We start from the raw sequence: 19177 nt of genomic DNA on the forward strand, positions 1-19177 counted from the left end.
TGTTCTCTCTTTTATAGTTGAAAACGGTTTTAGAAACACCTTGAGAATTTCTACCAAGGAGCACTGGCAAAGTCTTCTCCTACTCACAGCATTAACGGCTTTGGCATTGACATTACCAGTGCATGCTGTTGTAAAATACCACACATGTTGTACTGGTCGTAACTGTGAAACAACACTGCATAGAAACATAAAATTGGTATACTGTATAATTGTTTCTCACCCAGTGAAGTCAACTGCAACATAAATTATACAAAATAGGCAATTTCTTAATAGTAATGTAAAAAGGAGCACTCCTAAGGTCTTCATTATAGCAAGCACTATTATGCCACAGTGAGTATATCACATTTCAATTACACTTGTTAAAATATCCAAATTACACCACAAAGTCTTTCAATACACAGAGCCAAAACTCTTATAAAACTATTATGGAAAGTTTGCCATGAACTGCACTTCATGAATGCTCTCACCTTCACTGGAGGTCTGGAATTCCCCAGGGCTTTTCCCACAGCAGACAAAATTCCACATAGGAGTGCGGAAATCAGCACCATGACCCCAGCTGCCGTGAACCAGGACATACTGCAGAAATAGCATAAACTTTCTGCTGAGGTGCACACAATGACGTGAACAGCACAGAGCACCAGGCACATCAAGTAAAACAGCAGGGAGAAGAGCGGGGGTGAGAGGGGCACTTCAAATTCTGCCCGGCTGCTCAGAGCTTTGGGAGTGACGAGCAAAAGCAGAAAGAGAACCTGGAAAAAAAACAGAGAAATTAAAGGCTTGGGGTCGGCTAAACCATACAAGAATTCACACATCCATACAAAAAGAGGAATACTGTTACCATCCATATCATGCTGCTAGTATGCATATATCACAAAAGAAGTAAAATACTGTGAAGAACTATATTGAAATTTGGACCTCACTGAGGTATTATCAAATAAAAGGAGAAAAAAGGATTGTATTTTTATTTATCAGTTCAAGGGCTCAGACACACAGGTTGCCAGGGTTTAATGACTCACTGTAACCCATCACATGCACGGCCTTCATTCTCTGCAATGGCAGGAACGCTGACACGCAAATTCACAACAGATCCCAAGCTAACAAATTTTTATCATTTTTATCAAGAGGCTACTAACTGTTATTATCAAGTTACACACGTGTTCTAACAATGATTGTTTCTCCCCCAAGTTATGGATACACAGAGCTCTCACTGAACTAAATGGTCTCGCAGGCTTGGAAAAGTTCTCATGCTAACACACGTGCACATGTCATTTTTGGAGCTTATGAATTCTTCGTATTATTCCCTGTCCTCCTCCTCCTCCTCTCAAATTGCTTTATTGGTTTCATTTTTTCAGAGCTAATGCTTTGCTCCAACCTACACAAAGATCAGGCAGAATTCCAAGTTTCCTCACAGGTAACTGCAGCAGTGGAGATGCATACTAATGTGAATAATTTCTGCACAAATCTTTACAAACAAGGACTTCATTCTAGTAGCAATCCTTCTTCTCCATAAGGTACTTCGCACAATTCACATGGTTATGAAAATAACCAGGCTCCAGGGTACCAAACCAGGTTAAGTTTCACTTTTTCTTTTTTAATACAGCATTTGCAAATAAAAATTGCACTCACGACAGGAAAACACTCAAATTGTATTATCTATAAAATCTAAATTCGGCCCCTTCGGGCGAAAACTCTATGGATACACACTGCCATTATTTATCCATTAATTCCTCAGAGGTATTCTAATTATTTAACATACTGGACAAATTGCATTTAGAGAAGTGTTTGGTTTGAAGCCACCTGTGAGATCCCCCTCCCTTGCTTATCCAATGACACTTAAAGAAATGTAGTATCGAGACAAAAAGAAGATTTTGGAAAGGAAGGTAGTGCGAGTGCCGCATGAAGGAAAATAAACATGTATTTCCACCCCTTCTGTACAGACTCATCAAGAGATGCTGAGCGATGCCCTGTGTGACCAGCACCCCCAGGCTCAGAGCAGTTCAGGGGGCAGGTTCTCCATGAGGCTCAGGAACATAGGACGTGGTTCCTCAGTCCTTGCTGCTGCACAGAGCAATGTTCATCTTAACACAAGGGTGCCTTTGTTCTCGATTAGTAGCCACAGCTATCAGACGGACCAGGTGTAAATGCTTCTTCCTGAGTTTATCAAAGCAATGTGAACCTCTCCCTGAGATGGCCCAGGCCAGCAGGAGGGAAGTGTGTATGCAACTGAGCCCAACATCGAGTGTGAAACCTGAACAAGTAACAGCAGAACTTCAAAGAGAGCAACAGGCCTGAGTTTGCTTTAACCCCCATATTGCTTCCCAGGAAAGTGGGAAGCCCAGCTCCATGGTGGTGACATATTACACAGACTGGAAATGACAGTCACACTGGTATTGCAAATAAACTGTGTAAGTGTATATTTGTACTGTGGTTTCAGTATATTGCTGGGTCACTCTGCTAAAACAAGAATCCCATGTAACACTGTGCATGTGAAATATCTAAAAAAAGATGGTCAGAGAATACTGGACTCCACATCCTGTTATCCAAACTTACTTATCCTGTCATCCAAACTTTTCATGGACAATCAGCACTGACAGTTCTCTTTTTATGAAGGGCATCAACTGAAATACCTGACATCAGTTTTGCAGGAACAGTAAACCCTACGAAGTACGCTTCCAAAAAATAAAATAAAATAGCCCTCCAAACATTTGAGTGCTTCGTTTCCCTAAACTAGGGAACAGGACAGGAACATAAGCACTACAGCTCAACCCTCGACACTGTCCCTCTTCACTTGCAGGCTGTAGAAAGGGAACAGAACCTAGTGAATCACCTCTCGGAGGCACTCTGGAACTAATTTCTATGAAGGGCTCAGCACAATGACAAACCTCACTGAAAGCCATTTCAAAGGTGCTCTGCTGACGAGGCACAGGGCCCTGCAACGACAGGCCAGGCTCAAGCACTGAATAGCTGCTCATCTGCCACCACCCGTCGCAGGCACTGGAACAGAAGCTGAGTTACAACTGCTAAACAGTCCTGTGAAACACCTCATGTAAGGGAGAATTCAAGGAGGCTTGCAACACTCAACTTTTTCTTAAATCCTAGATTAAGAACTAGTTTAAATTCTAATTCTTCTGAACTTGTTCTAAAAATTAATATCCACGTCCTCTAAAAGCTTCTGTGCACAGCAAATCTCATGGTTCATGAGATGGCATGGCAGCAGATTTTCAAAGCAATGCCACATGGGGTTATTTTCCACACTTGAGAATTGTCAAAAATAAGAACTGCAAAGAACTCCTTAAAATTCCAGAGATGGGATTTTTTTTTCTTTTACAGACTAGAACAATCAATATTGCCTATCATCAGTTTCTAAACAAAAAATGAAGTAGAAACCAAGCACCTTACAGTAAATAGTTGTTTCCAGGCTTTAGGCCTACCATTATGAAGAAGAATTCTCCAAATTTTAAAACTGGCTACAAATACTTCTGCTTCTTCTGACCAGCTCTGCTGAACAAAAACTTAGATAATCAGGAACAGGTAGGAACTTAATTTAATTTGCCTTTTTTTTAAAAAAAAACCTTTTTAATGCAGGTAAGCTTGCTCAAAAAATACAAGGCTTATGATATGGGACTAATTTAAATTGCAGACTATCTGCATACAGACTATAAATAGTTCCACCAAAACTTAAGTAACTTATATCAAAAGCTACCCAATTACTTTACAAGCTAAGTTTTACATTAAAAGGAACATTATCCTCTTTCAAGCAGAAAGTCAGCCAATCCTAAAAGAGTTAATACCCAGCAATCCTGCAGACTTGTAAGACTAAACACTAAGTATTCAAAAATGAGAAAGCATCATGTTTGTGTTCATATTTTTTTTCCACAGAAATATATTTTCATACCTCCAGAACAATCACAGTTCCCACCATCATCGAATACATGTCATATTGTGCCACTTGCTTGCTTAGTGAAGAACTCAGAGTCTTCAGGGCCTTCAGGTACTGCTTCAGGACCTTTTTGCCAAGATTTAAGAGTACTTCTGAATTATTCCCATCTAAGTACAGTTTGATCCAGTTACCATGGGACTTTTCTGCTATCTTGAAGTGCTCATATCCAGGATCTAGTAAGGGGGAAAACAAATGAAAAACAAGAAGGTAAGAGGATCCACGAACAGGAGAACAGAGACTTGATTATACCTCCATGTTTGCTTGTATAACATAAAAAAAAATTGTTTGCTATGGAGGTTAAAACACTTCAATACCCAGAAAGGTAAAATATCTTCGTGTAATAAAACCATAATGAGTCAAGCGCTCAGAATGAAAGCAACTGACCAGATAGAAAAAATGAAAGCCTCTAGAAAATAATAACCATATTAGAATATGTTTGATTTTTATAGAAGATTTCCAGGATTAACATATTTAAATTCTTTAAATCCTCACAAAACTTAAGTTTTCCACTGGAGACTCTCATTATCCAGCCATCACATGCAAGCCAAGTGGGAAATTATGAAACAGTTGATCTCTGGAGAAAACATTAAAGGATATAAGCTTGACATATCAAGAACCCTAATTACTTATGCTGCAAAGCTAATGAGAATTGGCTGGCAACATGGAGTGAAATGCACAAGATGCCACATACACAGGCACTAATGGTTAACAATTAAAATGCAATTTGGCTTCAAGCATTTGGACTATGCAGCCAGTGACGGAGAAACTCAGCAAGTGTACTATTGCATGGAAACTGCCCACAGGTTAACTGGGGTGAAATCAGAAAGGAGAGAGAGGAGACAAAATTAAGTTGTTATTGACCTACAGAAGGAAGCCTCTGGTAGAATGCGATTTCACTGTGGCCTGGCCACATCTAAAAGAATTTTAACCTGAAGAAAAAATGAAAAACACTCAGGAAAGGACAAGCTCCAAGTCAATCACATATCTGTTGCCCATTTTTCGGAATTTTGTGTGAAATTATAGATTTGATTAAGTTTCCTGGCAATGTAAGTGTGTAAAGGGAACTGCTGTTGAGCACTGACACCAAGAGACAACCACTGGATTCTACTAATGCCCCTAAATCTGTAATAGCTTCTCTGTGGCCAGTTTCATAATGAAACAGTGACTATACCCACTCCTTCATTTTCATGAATCTGAAAGGATTGCTTGGGCCTTCTGTAAGTCAGAGGGTTTGCTTTTCAGTGAGTAAATATTTACTGTCTTATCTCATGTAAATATGCTTTCTCCTAGACACACAACACAGGCTTTTAGTAAAAATCATGGTCCAGAAAATAACAACCTCTCGCAACTGATTTAATTTGTGCCTCAACTCTTTATGAGGAAAATAGATAATCATCTTTCTTCTGTCTTGTGCCAAGAGTCTTCTGGACTGTTTTGCAATGTATTGTTCACTAAAGACACAATGCAGGTATTTTTAACTTTATTGCAAGTTCTTCAAGTGAATGAATTATTCCCATTCACAACAGTGGCATAGTTATGAAATAAATGTTTTTCTCTATTGCAAATTTGATTGTAAGTTATAACTTGAGCAAATTCCTTCCTCATCATCTGCTCCAGTTTACACCTGTCACTCAGTCTTCCTTTTCATTTCCTTAAGAATTTTTAATTCATACTTACCTGCCCACATCCACTGCCCACTAAAACTATCTTATTCATGGAGTGAAAGTTGACTGTGGTGATCAAACACACTTTTTTTTTCTTTGAGGTACAAAGCCGGAACAATTTAAAGATCTCTCAGAATGAGGGAAATGGGCTACCCTATTTCATTTGGGAACTCCACCATTATCTGTCTGATGATATATTTGAAAGCAGGCAGTGCAAAACAAGGAGGGTCACAGGCTCCGAGCTGCTGCGGAGGCTGTTTGGGGCATGTTTATGCAGTATCGTGACATGGCATAATCGCAAAAGGAGTTAGACTCAAGGCAAAATACAAAGTGACCTTGCCCAGCAATCGGGTGGTTTCCCAGGGACACAGAATGGTTTATTTGCAAAGCATTATTTTAGCATTTTCTGATTGAGTCTCCATCTCCTGCTGTAACAATACAAATGGCTGGGCTTCCAAGCTCACTTCGTTCCAGTCACAACCAGCAGTCATTTTAAAACTGGTTAAGTATGAGGAAAAAATGGACTATGTGAAAGAGGCTTCTCCAGCTTCAGCGTATTCAGCTGTCAGATATAAACAAATGACTTTAACACATGCATCTAATGAAGATTATTTCCAAAGTGAAAAGTGGACATTCACTTTAATGAAAACATTCAACTTGCTCTCACATGTGACTTTTCATTCCACTTTTAATTTATCCTTTAAAGAAGCAGTCTTAGCTCAGCGTTTAGATGGATGTTAAGATCATAACTAGCTTCCTAGAGCTGCCTTCCTCACGCTGAGGTTATTCACAACCCCCAGCTGTGTTCTAAGCACTTTTCCCTTCAGCTTCTTCATTTTTCACAGCTCTTTTTATTCGTCACTTCCAGACATTTTTAGTTGCATGTGTTGTTCGCTAATGAAAGAAAACCTAACATCTCAAATAAGTACCTTCAGTCTTTTTTTCTTGAAATAACCAAGGCGAGTTTCAGGTTTCCTTAATTTAACCTTTTAATTTGCCTTATATTTTAACGTACCTGAAACACATTTAACTTTGAAGATTCCTTAGCCCCTCAACAAGCCAAAATGCGAGCCACAAGAAATGCTGTAAGAATGTCTCAAAACATTTTTCAGGTGAAAAGCATCCTCTTAACTAAAATGTTCCTGAGCTGCCTCAGCTCTGTGATTCCCTAAGTATGTATATTTAATATACAACTGAAGACCACAATATTTGTGTGCACTGTTCCAGTTTGTTCTTAATACTAGATTGGCTGAACTCAAGCAACTCCAAAGTTTTGTTATCAAAGACCATGTAAGGCCATTCCGTCTTCCCATTTGATGTGATTCATTTCAATTGACATCTGACTTCCAACTTCTTGCATTAAAATTATAAGAACATTGCACCAAAAATTAAAGTATAAATTGTGCTATAACTTACAATGGGTGAATCTTTTCTCCCCATGACTCAATCATCATACTCAAGGTATTAATAGCTGGTGCTCTATGCAATCTAATTACAACACTCTTCTCGGGAATTCCGTGTTTTCCCCTTCAGAAGAGCACACTCCTTTTGATCTGAAGAGTTTAAAAAGAAAAGCAGCAACTTAGGCAATCCCTGTAAGTATCTGTCACTTCAGACTTTATGTTCCAGCAATACGCATTTTTTCTAGCATTCAGCTGAGGTTTTATCATCTGTCAGAATTGTTGTTAGAATAACATTAGAAAGCTTCAGCTCATGTTCAGCAAATGTGAGTGGTTTATCTCATTATTTTCTGCTGCTTCTTCTCCTCAAAAAAAAAAAAAAAAAAGTAACACCTTGCATGTAGAATTCCTGTAACTGGCATGGCCCAAGGATTTTCAGCTCAGATCTGAGGAGGATCCAGAGATCAACAAATAAGAGCCAAAGGCCCCTCATTCAACATACAGAGATTATAGACAAATATTGACATACCACTTATTTAACACTCTCAAAGTTTTCTCAAAAAGCATAGAAAATTCTGTTTGAGCACCTATCTCTCAGACTTATAATTATCAAGAAAATGAAGTGTTTCTTGGAAAAAAATAAGATGTAATTCTGGAGTCCTAACAGTATATTTCATTGGCCGAAATACTGTTGACCTACCTTTAGATTTTCAGATATTCATAAATTGAAAAAACTACTAAACAAAATTTCTTTTTAGATACTCTATCTCAAAAAGAGTTTGGACAAAAATGTTTCCAGTTATAAAGCTGGAGTATGAAAAAATCATCATTTGCAGAACCAGCAAATGGATACAGTTGGAAAAAAATTTTGGAGCTTGTCTAGTCCAATGCTTGTAGTCAGGCAGAGTCAAGCAGGGCAGGTTGCTCAGGGCTGTATCCAACTGGGTTTAGCGTATCTCCAAGCACAGAGACTCCACAGCCTCTTGAAGGCAAGCTGTTCCTGTGCTCAGTCACTCTTACAAGAAAAAAAAAAAAAAGGGGGGGGTGGATTTTCTTGAAAGACTTAGATGCAACATCCTGCGCTTCGCTTTGTAGTGTCTGGGATTATCCCTCCCTAGGGCAGCACACTGCACTTCCCTTTGCTGAACTTCATGAAGCTGCTGTTTACCCATTTCTTTGGTCTGTTGACATCCCTCTGAACAGCATGGAAACCAGCTGCATATCAGACAGCCCTCCCAGCTCTGCACTGTGCACATACTTGCTGAAGGTGCATCCTGCCTAGTCATCCAGGTCACTAATGAAGATGTTAAACAGCAGTGGTTGCAGTACATCACTAGCAACTGCCCTCCAGCTGAACTTCGTGAGGCTGGTCACAATCCTGGGAGCCAAACAATTCAAGCAGTTTTCAGGCTACCTTACTTTCCATTTCTCTACCTTGACTTTATCAGCTATGAGGATGTTATGCGATACCAGTGGTATTACCAATGCTTTTCTGACAAGACAAACAATACCTGCTGCTCTCCACTCATCCACTAAGCCAGTCATCTCACCATAGGAGGCTGTAAGGGTGGTCAGGCATGTTTAATGACCCTCTCATCCTTCATATCCTTGGAAATGGCTTGCAAGTTGGTTTGTTCCATCACTTTTCCAGAGATTGAAGTGCAGCTGACCATCCTGTAGATCCTCCTTCTTCCCTTCCTGAAGACTGGAGTGACATTTGCCTCCTTCCAGTCCTCGGTAACATCCCCTGACCAGTATGACTGTTGAACTATTACCAAGTGCAGCCTTGCAATGACATTGCCTGGCTCCCTTGGCACTTGTGGCTATATCCCATCAGGCTGCCCACGACTGTGCATATTCAGTTTGTTTAGATGTTCCCTCATCCGATCCTCCCCCACTGACAGTAAGTCTTCTCTGCTTTGGACGGCATCCCTGCATGTTTGTATAGCATCCATAGTCCTTATGGGTCCTGTCCTACCTGTCCCTGCTTCCGCTTCTTGTTTATCTTCTTTCAGTTCCTCCATACTTCTTGTATGCCTCTTTTTTAGTATCTGAGTTTATTTAGGAGTTCCTTGCTCCAGGAGCTCCTGGATATACAGGCCTCCCAAAACCTTTGATTCCCAACACCACGGATTTACTGGATGTGGGAAATGAGCTGTTTCAGATGATTTTAGGAAAAAAAAAGAGTTAGCTCTCCTGGAACCCCCTTCTATCCACGACTGTATCCAAAGAGATTTTCCCAAGCTGAACAGAACAAAGTCTGCTCTTCTGAAGTCTAGAATTGTGATCCTGCTTTTTGCTTTGTTTCTTTTTCTCATGATCCTAAACTCCACCATCTCACGGTCGCTGCAGCCAAGGCTACCCCAAGCCTTCACATGCCCAATCAGTTCTTCTTTGTTGGTTAAGAATCAGGTCCCACAGAACTGCCCTGGTGTGTGGCCCCTCCAGCAGATATCAGGGTGATTAAAGCCCTCCATGAGGACCAGGGGTCCCATGAACAAGAAGCTTCCTACAGCTGCCTGGAGAAGGTCTCATTCAACACCTCCTCCTGATCTGTCAGTCTGTAGCAGGCAACCTACAGGGACACCCATGTTGCTCTGCTGCTAAACCTGAACCTTGAATTCTCAGCTGGCTCACCATCTCCCAGCTCCATGCACTCCCATACATACGAAGGGCAGCTTTCCCTCCTTGCTTCCCCTGTTTGTCCTTTCTCAAAATGGATCTGATTATTGAGTCCAATGACTTGCAAGATACACCTTTTGCCTAGGGGAATCATGAAAGATACGCACACGTGTGCCTGTGTTTGTAAATGTGATGGATGGGAGGGTATTTATCCTCACTTGGAAGTGAGTAAAGGGCAGTTCATCTATGTCTTTAGACTACATGTGGCTGTAGTCACTGACATAGCGGCCTTACCTTTAGTATTTCTACAGCTTGAAGTGTCTACAGCAATGAGAATTAGCACTAAACAAACAGCAAGACATCTCGTTTTCTGTGCTAACCTTATGATCATCATGAAAGTTTCTTACAGTACCTATTAAGGTACAATTTTACAGACGTAGAACCCTCAAAAAACATTAGGGATTAATAGAGCAACGTGGAGAATTTAGCTGAAGACTCTCCAGGAAAACTACAATGACTTGGATCTGGTTCCATCTTTTCGTGACTCTATATTACTGAAAGAAGTTAATCATGGATGCTTTACCTTACAAGCCTTCTCTGGAAGTGCAGGATCACTAACAGCAGTTCACAGTATCAAGCAACATAAAATTTATTAGTGATTCCACCCTGAGCAATTTTGATTTCACCTATCAGATGGAAGCCAGAAGTTGAAATTAAACTGTTCCTGCTCAAAAATCAGCTAAAAGCTCATGATATAAAACTAAAGCTTGGTGAAGCTTCAGTCCCTTTGACCAGCACTTGTAGAAGTACTGTCAGATGGTGCTCAGTACTACATCCATATACATAACACATCAACAAGAAACACTACCTATTTATTTCAAGTGAAGAAATCTATGTAGGAAAAAAACAGAATAGACGGAGTACAGGCCCTACTATTAACATCTCCCTGCTGTAAGCTGCATGTTTTTGCTAAGACTCACAGACAGGGTTTAATTATGATTAGCAGCCATGATGTTGAAAGATAATTAATTCTTGACCTACACTGATCATCTTGCTAAAGTTAATATTATTATTCACTTTAATTATTCATGACTGTAACACAACTCTGTATTCCCTTCCAGTTATGCAACTTCTAACCTGATGAATCACTTAAGTGACAAGCACTTCAAGCTTCACAACTATTTCCTCTTTTTTTTTTCTCTTTTTTTTAAAACATATAATTATCACATTAGTTTGGGTATTTATGCTATAGTCTGTATCACACATCTCAAACAAACGCTAATTTTGAAGAGGGAAGACCAATTTCACTCATGTCTTTTATTCTTTCACTTAAACACATGCAAACACACAGGTAAACACTTATGTGTACACTTCTGTGTAAAGCTTCCCAGCTCTCTAGGTTCTCTGAGTAAATTCATACATACCAATGAAATAAAGACAGGCTTATCCTAAATAATTTTGCAGTATTATCTAAACTTTTTACATTAGAAAATCTATTTCATTGTGCTAGGTTTCAAACAGCTTTCAGAATCAGTGTCCCATGAACAGCAGATGTGAGGGGACTGAGCCTAACCATACTGGCAGTTCTTTAACTGTGTTACAGTTTCATTATTGCTTCTATTCTTTTGCCTGTTAGCAGCAAAACAGGCCATTAGAAATGTTCTTTCAGATGCAATGTGCCAGAGTAGATAAAAGTAAACAGTAAAATAAGTGTCATATCCCTGAGCATCAATTTCAACTGAGTTTCAACTAATCTGCAGTTTCGTGCTACACTCTTGAACCTAAAAGACCAAACTGTATTAAAAACAATCTCGTGTTAGTAGGTAAATATATTGTAGTGCAGTTTTTTTTGTTTTAGTCGATTTACCTTTTTCGTATGCAGGTGTATTCTCTTGCAGCAGTCTGCTAAGTTGGAATCCATTTAAGTGCAAGAAGCGCAGTTGTTCTCTCATAGTCTTGCCTCCCACAACCGGCAATATAAGGTTCCCAACACTGTTCTTTGAAATAGGTAGACCAAGACCTACTGCCAGTGTGCTAGCTAAGTCTGTCTGCTGCACAACTTCGGGTTGGCTGAAAGGACCTAGAATCAAGGGGAAAAAAATTACCAGCTACAGGACCATTCTAGAATTCAATTGTCAGCAAATACCACTCTTCAATGATAGCAATTACTGTAAGCACATTGTGAATGCCATACAAATAGGAAAAGAGATGGTCCATGAGACCACCACAGCATCAAGCTGCAGCCTGCATCATAAAAGACAAACAGAACTACATATCAGGTAAAAGACCCAGACGTAATTTCTGCAGTTCCATTTGGTGAAATCAGTTATTTAAGCCCGTTCTGTGCAGGACCTCATTAGTTTACTGCAGTAAGCAGAACAGTCCCTAGTCCCACAGACACCGACACGCAAGGATGTTTTTGCTTATCTAAGTAACAGTTCATTTAAGATTGCTATGCTAAGAAAAGTTCCTTCTGTACCTTACTAGATACACTGCGGTGTTTTTTTCAATTATCCTTTTACTTAGCTCTCTTCATAAATCTAAGCATTTAGTGTTTTGGCTCAAGAACATGATAAAAATTCCGTACACAGTATCTACTACTCTCAAGGCTTCCTTTAAGAGCATTAGAAGTTCTCTCATTTCACATCCAGTTGCGATTATTTTCAAACCTTTGAATGCCATCTATAATCCCTAAATCCTTTTTGCATGAGTACCTCTGCATCAGCACCTTTCAGTTTACACCATTAAAAGGTAAGCTTTGAACTTGACTTTAACTTTTACTTGGGAAAAAAAAAAGGCCAAACTCCCAAATACCAAAAAAGCCAAGTTACCATTTAGCCAAATCTGAGTGAAACATCTCTGTATAAGGCAACACAAGTAATATTCTGATGGCATACTAAATGCAGATGTCTATCTGATCACTACTTTTAAGCTACCAAACTGACCATAGTACAGTTTTTTTGAAGTAGGATTATAGGGAATAAAACTAGAATTGAGGTTACTGAAGCAACGAGAAACAAGCTACTGAGTATTTTCATGGACACCGTTATAAATCACAAACTTGATCCTAAATAAAGCAAAAACGCACATCTAGGTTAAAAGCAACACAGAGTATCAACCACAGTGAGAAGATAATTACAGAATGCACTTAAGAATACTTAAGTAGCCTGGCAGTTAACAAGTAGCAGTAAGACATTTATAAAGTAAAAACTTACCTGGGAGCTTTTACCTTTGTTCTTTTTTTGACTTTGTAATCAGCTCTTAACTTTGATTTATATGTGTGTATCTGAAAATAGCTTAATGATTCCCAAAGCAATGCTTTGTGTTTCAGCTGCCTACCAGCTTCACAGGTAACAGACAGATAAACAGACTTTGGCTGTGCTGCAGAAGCCATCAAGAAAAACAAACTAAGGTTCTGCAGGCATACTTTAAAAGCAAAGAAATCAGACAGAAATAGGCAAAATGCGCACTGAAAGGCAGAGGGAAGTGTTATTTTGAAGAAAATATTTATTCCTGTTAAAATAAGGAGGGCAAGAAGGTCTGTGAGACTAAGCACTGTTGCAAACAATTAGTGTTCTCTCCCATTAACTTAAGTCATCTCCGGCAAGTAGAAAGTGTCAGAAACAGATAAACTCAATCTAGTGATGCAAAATGAACTGCTTGGGCAATACAGCAAATACATTCACCCTCAATATTCTGTCCTTAGATACTTAGCAATCAATAATCATGTTTTCCCTGCTGCAATCTCTTACCATTTCACGAAGGTAATTCCTCCCATTTGCCTGTACTCCTGTATTCACAGCAAGAGAAACTGGCCTTTATTCCTCTCTCCTGGCTCTCCTAGAGGTAAGCATGGAGGGCAAGGAAAGACTCTGGCTACTCAAAACAAAACTTACAACTCACTACAAACAGGATTTTTGTTTTAATCCAGGTATGCTAGAAAGAGGCACCCCTTAAGAATTTTCAAACAACTCTAGAGCTAATATGAATTGGATATAGCACTATATTTCAAGTAGGGTGTTTTTTGATTCTTACCACTTCTCTTTCCAAAAGCAGAGCTGACAAATAGCAGTGGTGTGTGCACTTCTTCTTCTGAAGAACCACCATGACTGCCTGTTTCAGACATTCCATGATCCCCACAAACAACTAGTAAATTGGGCAGAGAAGCCTCTCCTTCCTGCAATTCAGAAAAAAATAAAAATAAAACTTCCAACACTGTAACAAATAAAATGCACATCCAAAGTTCTTCAATATTTGTATCCTATTCATATATGAATACCTTGAAATAATTTCCATATTTTAATTGGCATATAACATCTAGGGTAGATAAAGAGACATCCTCAGTGAAGTGTTATACAAAAATATTATTTTTTAAAAAATAAGATATACTTCCCTATAGCAAGCATGATAAAAAAAAAGATCTACACGACCAGAAGAAACTGATCAAAAGAATAAACACAGGTCCTCACGCTGCGATAAGAAAATCAGGAGTACAGAAGTAATAGCATTGGCTGAAAATTTTTTCTCATGCAGTTTCTTCAGTTTATTTGAATTTTCAGACATGAATTTAAAGACATTCCTATCCATAAACCATATTATAAGGAAGGGGATTTAACTAGAATCAAGTGAAACAAATAAAGCAAATAAAAAAAAATTACATGCTTCCATATTAGACCATGAGCTTTAAATTCAAACAGGCTAAAGAAATTATTTTTTTTCAAAAAAAGTTTATATTCAAATATCTTCTCTAGTTTCTCAAGTGACTTTAGGGTAGAAATTTAACATATCTGATGTCAAATGATGTCCAATTTTCTGAAGAAAGAGAAACAGAGGTCTAAGTGAGGTCTGTTCTTGCAGTGCCAGCTGCTTACCAATACCTGCTGCATCCAGAACTGCTTTTATCATTTCTATATTCTCAAAACAACATAAATTCTTGCATATAACTTGCAGAAAACTTAACATATTGATAAACTGTGCCAAAAGCACTGTAATAATATAGATTAAATTTTAACTTTCACAAGCAGGATTTTATCCTCTCTTTTGGTATGAAACCATCTGTCTATCTAAAAATAATTCTAAAATTTTATGAGCTGCTATTTTGAACTCCAGTCATTCAAGGAATAATCTTTAGGCCACTTGGAGTTAGGACTTGGTAATTCAGCAATCAGGTTATTTTGTGAACTGACATCCCAAGTCACCAACTCAAAAAAAAAGGAAAAAAGAAAAAAAAAAGATTTGACAATTGAGATGCTCCATTTAACATAAGAAAAATGCTTTTTACAACAATCATTTCAATCTTCTCCGTACCTGTGAACTAGATAGACCTTAATAACTCTCTAAATGAAAATCACTAGTTATACATGCCTCCCATTCCTCCAGCTGAATTTCACTAATAGAAACCACCATTTTAATTTGTGAATGAGAGCAGAATTTTGACACCAGTTCTCCTTCTCCTCCCACACAACAAGGGGGCTTATTTCCCACAATTGTTCAGAAGAGATTCTGGAAAAGGAAGGGAAGGGGAAGAACAGAATATTCACTGACATAGGAGTAAACTATCACTCTCGAGCAAAGGGTTTCAATGAATATAAATTCAATTTTAATCGACAAATATCAGATTTTATCCAAGAACATGATATGTTACCTTTGAAAGAAGAGAAATATGAATCTTTTTGAGGATATTATCCATTTCATGAAGCTTCGGTCCCACTAATGAGCTGTTTGGTCCAGTCACATGACCAATATGGTCTAGTCCTAGATAATGTAATATTAGGATATCCCAGTCTTCTCTCTTCAACACTCTGTCCAAGTGCCTGGTAACATTATCATCAACCTCACAAATGAAAGGGAAACAATTGAAAGCTAACAAAAATATAAATATAGAAAGGAAAGAATAAATTGTACTACCCAAAAGGTTCCAAAATATTGGTGAGGACTCCAGTCACTCACAAATTTGAAAGAAAGAAAAATTCAATCTGATCAGTTCAGTGCCAAGCAGAGTTAGAAATTCTGTCTCTCAAAACACATTCTTTATCCCATTTCACTCCCTTCTGGCTATGAAGTGTCAGATTACATGCAAGCAAGAAAAAAATCGTTTGTTGATTCTTCCACAGATACTTTTAAGAAAGTTGTTTCAAAATACATTCAGTCACTTTCGTATTCTGCACTACTGATTTTTGACTTCAAATGATGTTAGTGAAGTGAACAGCCTCTGCCTGGAGTTTGGAAGCATAGAAAGAAAAAACATTTCCACCTCTTTCATCTTAAATCTTTGCTAACGTGTAAACACAGATTTTATTTATTGTGGGAAAAAACACTGATCACCTATCAAAAAAGAACAAAGATTAGTTCAATGCTACTTAAGGCCTATTTGGTCTGTTCTGTTTAGGTTGATAACACATTTTTAGTTGCACACACATTTCTCCCTGGATATTAAAATTATTTAAAGAATTTCAAATGCAATACTAACTTGTTGACTCTGGTTATAACTGTTTAAACTATTATCAAAGCTTTCTAATTAATAAACTTTCAAAAAGAAAAAGAGTGCATAAAAAGCTTGAGAGTTATGGAACCATTGACCAAAGATCATGTTCACATTTTTCCAAACCATGCTGAATTCTCACAACCCCTTATTAGAGTAACCAAGCAAAAATGACTTCCACTCCCCATATAAGCCTAATTTACTTCTTTAAACGTGGTAATAACATATTTATGTAAGTAGCAGCAGGTTAATGGCTTGAGGTTTTATAAGCTATTAAGGTCCATAATGCAAATTGAAATTGCTGAAACAATCTACTCTTTCAGTATTCCCAAGGGGAAAAAAAAAAAAAAGAGTTTTAACAGTTTTCTTCATCTACATTCTGTGCTCCCTCTTTGCTAATATATTGAAACAATATTCATTTGGAACTACAAAAGGTATGCAACAGCTGTATGCCTGTAAGACAGATTGTATAGTATTTGGCCTTTTAAAAATGGTCAGTACTAATACAAATGTGACAGACTGGAAACACAGATTAAACAAAGCGATGGTCTAATCTGCAACCAGAACAAGTTTTGTGAGTAGATCATGCGATGGTTTATGAAAAGTCAGGGAGTTCTTTACTATGTGCATCACTTATATACTTCCCACAGCTCTTATGCCAACTGATACACACCCAAAACTCAAATTTCTATTGAATTGTCAAATTCATATTTAAAAGAAAAGGATATTTTTATTCATTTAATTTCTCTTAGGAGTCATTTTTCAACTTGCGATTATAAAAAGCCTCTCACCTCTGTAAAATCTGACACGAAGAAAGATGTTGTTCCATCATACTCCACAAAATGCTTCGGAAACAATTTAACCCAAGTATCATCACCATAGAAAATCATTCTTTTTCCAGCTGTTTTTGCCTGCCATATCAAATTGTCATCCAAAAGAGCTGGAGAATTGAGGTTCACGATAACATCAATAAAACCAGGTATGCTACCAGTCATCAAAGCCTAGGTAAAACAAGAAAAGACAAGACCTAGGTAACATAAACCAGAAGAAGGGTGCTTAGAAGAAAATGATAGAATAAGATGAAGTAATGAAGAGTGTAAAAAGATTACATTTTCAATGAGGAATCACAACAGACTTAAAGAACGTATGAACTCAGGCCATATCATTCTATTGCCTTCTGATTTCTGGCATCAGACAGCATGAGTCGTTTTAAAAAGGTTAAAAATAACACTTTCCTAACTAGTAGTTAGTAAAAACCCTTTATATCTCAGTTGAAATTTACCTGTAGGGTTAAGGAAATCACCAAGCGAATGCCTGAACCACCCAAGTAAACTGTTTTAACACTATGCCAACAGTGTAGGACATTACAAAACAGTAAGCAAGACTCCCAGGAAAAACACAGTCCAGCTAGCAGGAGTTACAAGGTTTTTTTCCCAACCTCCAGAGCACTGTCTCTCAACTTACTTAATGCACAAAATGTCCAGCAGTGACATCTCATTGAGTGAATCACTCACCTCCAGCATGAAGAAGCCCAAATGACCAAGCATGCCAATGACACAGCCATGGTTTATCTTTTAGTTAGCTGGAACTTGGCATAACTCTCTTTTTACACTCTGCAAAAGCATCCCTATGAGGTTTTATATGTATGCCACACCAGATTTCCTAGCAAAAGGTACAGGAGCCATGAGAAACACTAGCAAAAATGCTCAAAAATGCTCTTGTATAGACGAAACTAGCATATTTTTGATTACCGAGAGGCTATTACTATTTCCACTGAATGAAAAGACTATGTCATAGAATCATAGAATCATAGAATCATAGAATGCTTAGGGTTGGAAGGGACCTCTAGAGATCATCTAGTCCAACCCCCCTGCATACGCAGGGACACCTAAAGCACGTGGCACAGGACTGCATCCAAGCGGGTTTTGAAGATCTCCAGAGAAGGAGACTCCACAACCTCTCTGGGCAGCCTGTTCCAGTGCTCTGTCACCCTCACTGTTAAGAAATTTTTCCTTAAGTTCCTATGGAATTTTTGATGTTTCAGTTTCCGGCCATTTCCTCTAGTCCTATCAGTGGCCACCACTGAAAAGATACCATGACCGTCCTCTGCACTCCCTCCCTTGAGGTACTTATATACACTGATTAGATCCCCTCTCAGCCTTCTCTTCTCCAGGCTGAACAGGCCCAGCTCCCTCAGCCTCTCCTCATAGGGCAGATGTTCCAGGCCCCTGATCATCCTTGTGGCCCTGCGCTGGACTCTCTCCAGCAGCTCCACATCCCTCTTGTACTGTGGAGCCCAGAACTGGACACAGTACTCCAGATGCGGCCTCACCAGGGCTGAGTAGAGGGGCAGGATCACCTCCCTCGACCTGCTGGAGACGCTCTTCTTAATGCACCCATTTGTATGTTGATCATTTGCACTACAGCTTTAACTGCCCTTATGATGTTTCTCACAGACCTTCCTAGCATGGAGCTACCAAACGAAGGGACAAAACACCTACAACCAAGTGTTTTTTAAGTGGAAGCTACCAGCTTCCTTTGATGCCTGAACTTTTATACAAACAGCACATGTAGATCATGGAAAAATAACATTAAACTGCATGCTCTCCTGAGTAAATTTATCCACAAATCAGCAGTAACACGGAAAACCTGCTCCTTATGCCACTCTGAACACAAGCAAGACCCAGGTCTTTCCAATTTTCTCAAAGTTAAAGGTGTATGAAATAACCCCAAAGTGAAACAAATGGCTTACCTTAATTCGAGGCATAGTCACAGTGGGTGGCTTTGCTTCAGCAATGAAACTGTGGGATGTCCCTTTCTCAACAACCTGTGTAGTATAGGGCATGAACTGTTTACCTTTAGGTCCAAACACAAAGTCATCTCTCAAAGCATCTATCAGCACAAGGACAACTTTTTTGAAAAGTGGTGGTGGAATTTTTGTCCAGTTAGAAACCATTCCTAAGGAACAACAAGAAAAACACATAAAGCTGTCAACAGATTTTAATATTTGCTACATACAAGTTAAAGAACAACTTCATCACAGAAATGAGTGCTAAATTCAAAAGGGGAG

The 19177-nt window shown here is 38.7% G+C and overlaps 1 protein-coding gene across 1 annotated transcript in view; it reads right to left on the reverse strand.

The window, feature by feature from the left end:
• PIGG (phosphatidylinositol glycan anchor biosynthesis class G (EMM blood group)) overlaps positions 1–19177 on the reverse strand; it is a 75300-nt gene that overhangs the window by 54362 nt on the left and 1761 nt on the right. Inside the window, exons 2-8 of the mRNA XM_088537520.1 lie at positions 18860–19065; positions 16899–17108; positions 15271–15459; positions 13662–13803; positions 11494–11706; positions 3896–4113; positions 468–749 (exon numbers count right to left, since the gene is read on the reverse strand). Coding sequence (XP_088393646.1) covers positions 468–749; positions 3896–4113; positions 11494–11706; positions 13662–13803; positions 15271–15459; positions 16899–17108; positions 18860–19065 — 1460 coding nt within the window. The remainder of the gene's footprint in view (positions 1–467; positions 750–3895; positions 4114–11493; positions 11707–13661; positions 13804–15270; positions 15460–16898; positions 17109–18859; positions 19066–19177) is intronic.

Source organism: Tinamus guttatus, unplaced genomic scaffold (genome assembly GCF_059628265.1).
Source record: "Tinamus guttatus ecotype Peru unplaced genomic scaffold, ASM5962826v1 Tinamus_guttatus_pri_ptg000803l, whole genome shotgun sequence".
NCBI classification, from domain to species: domain Eukaryota; kingdom Metazoa; phylum Chordata; class Aves; order Tinamiformes; family Tinamidae; genus Tinamus; species Tinamus guttatus.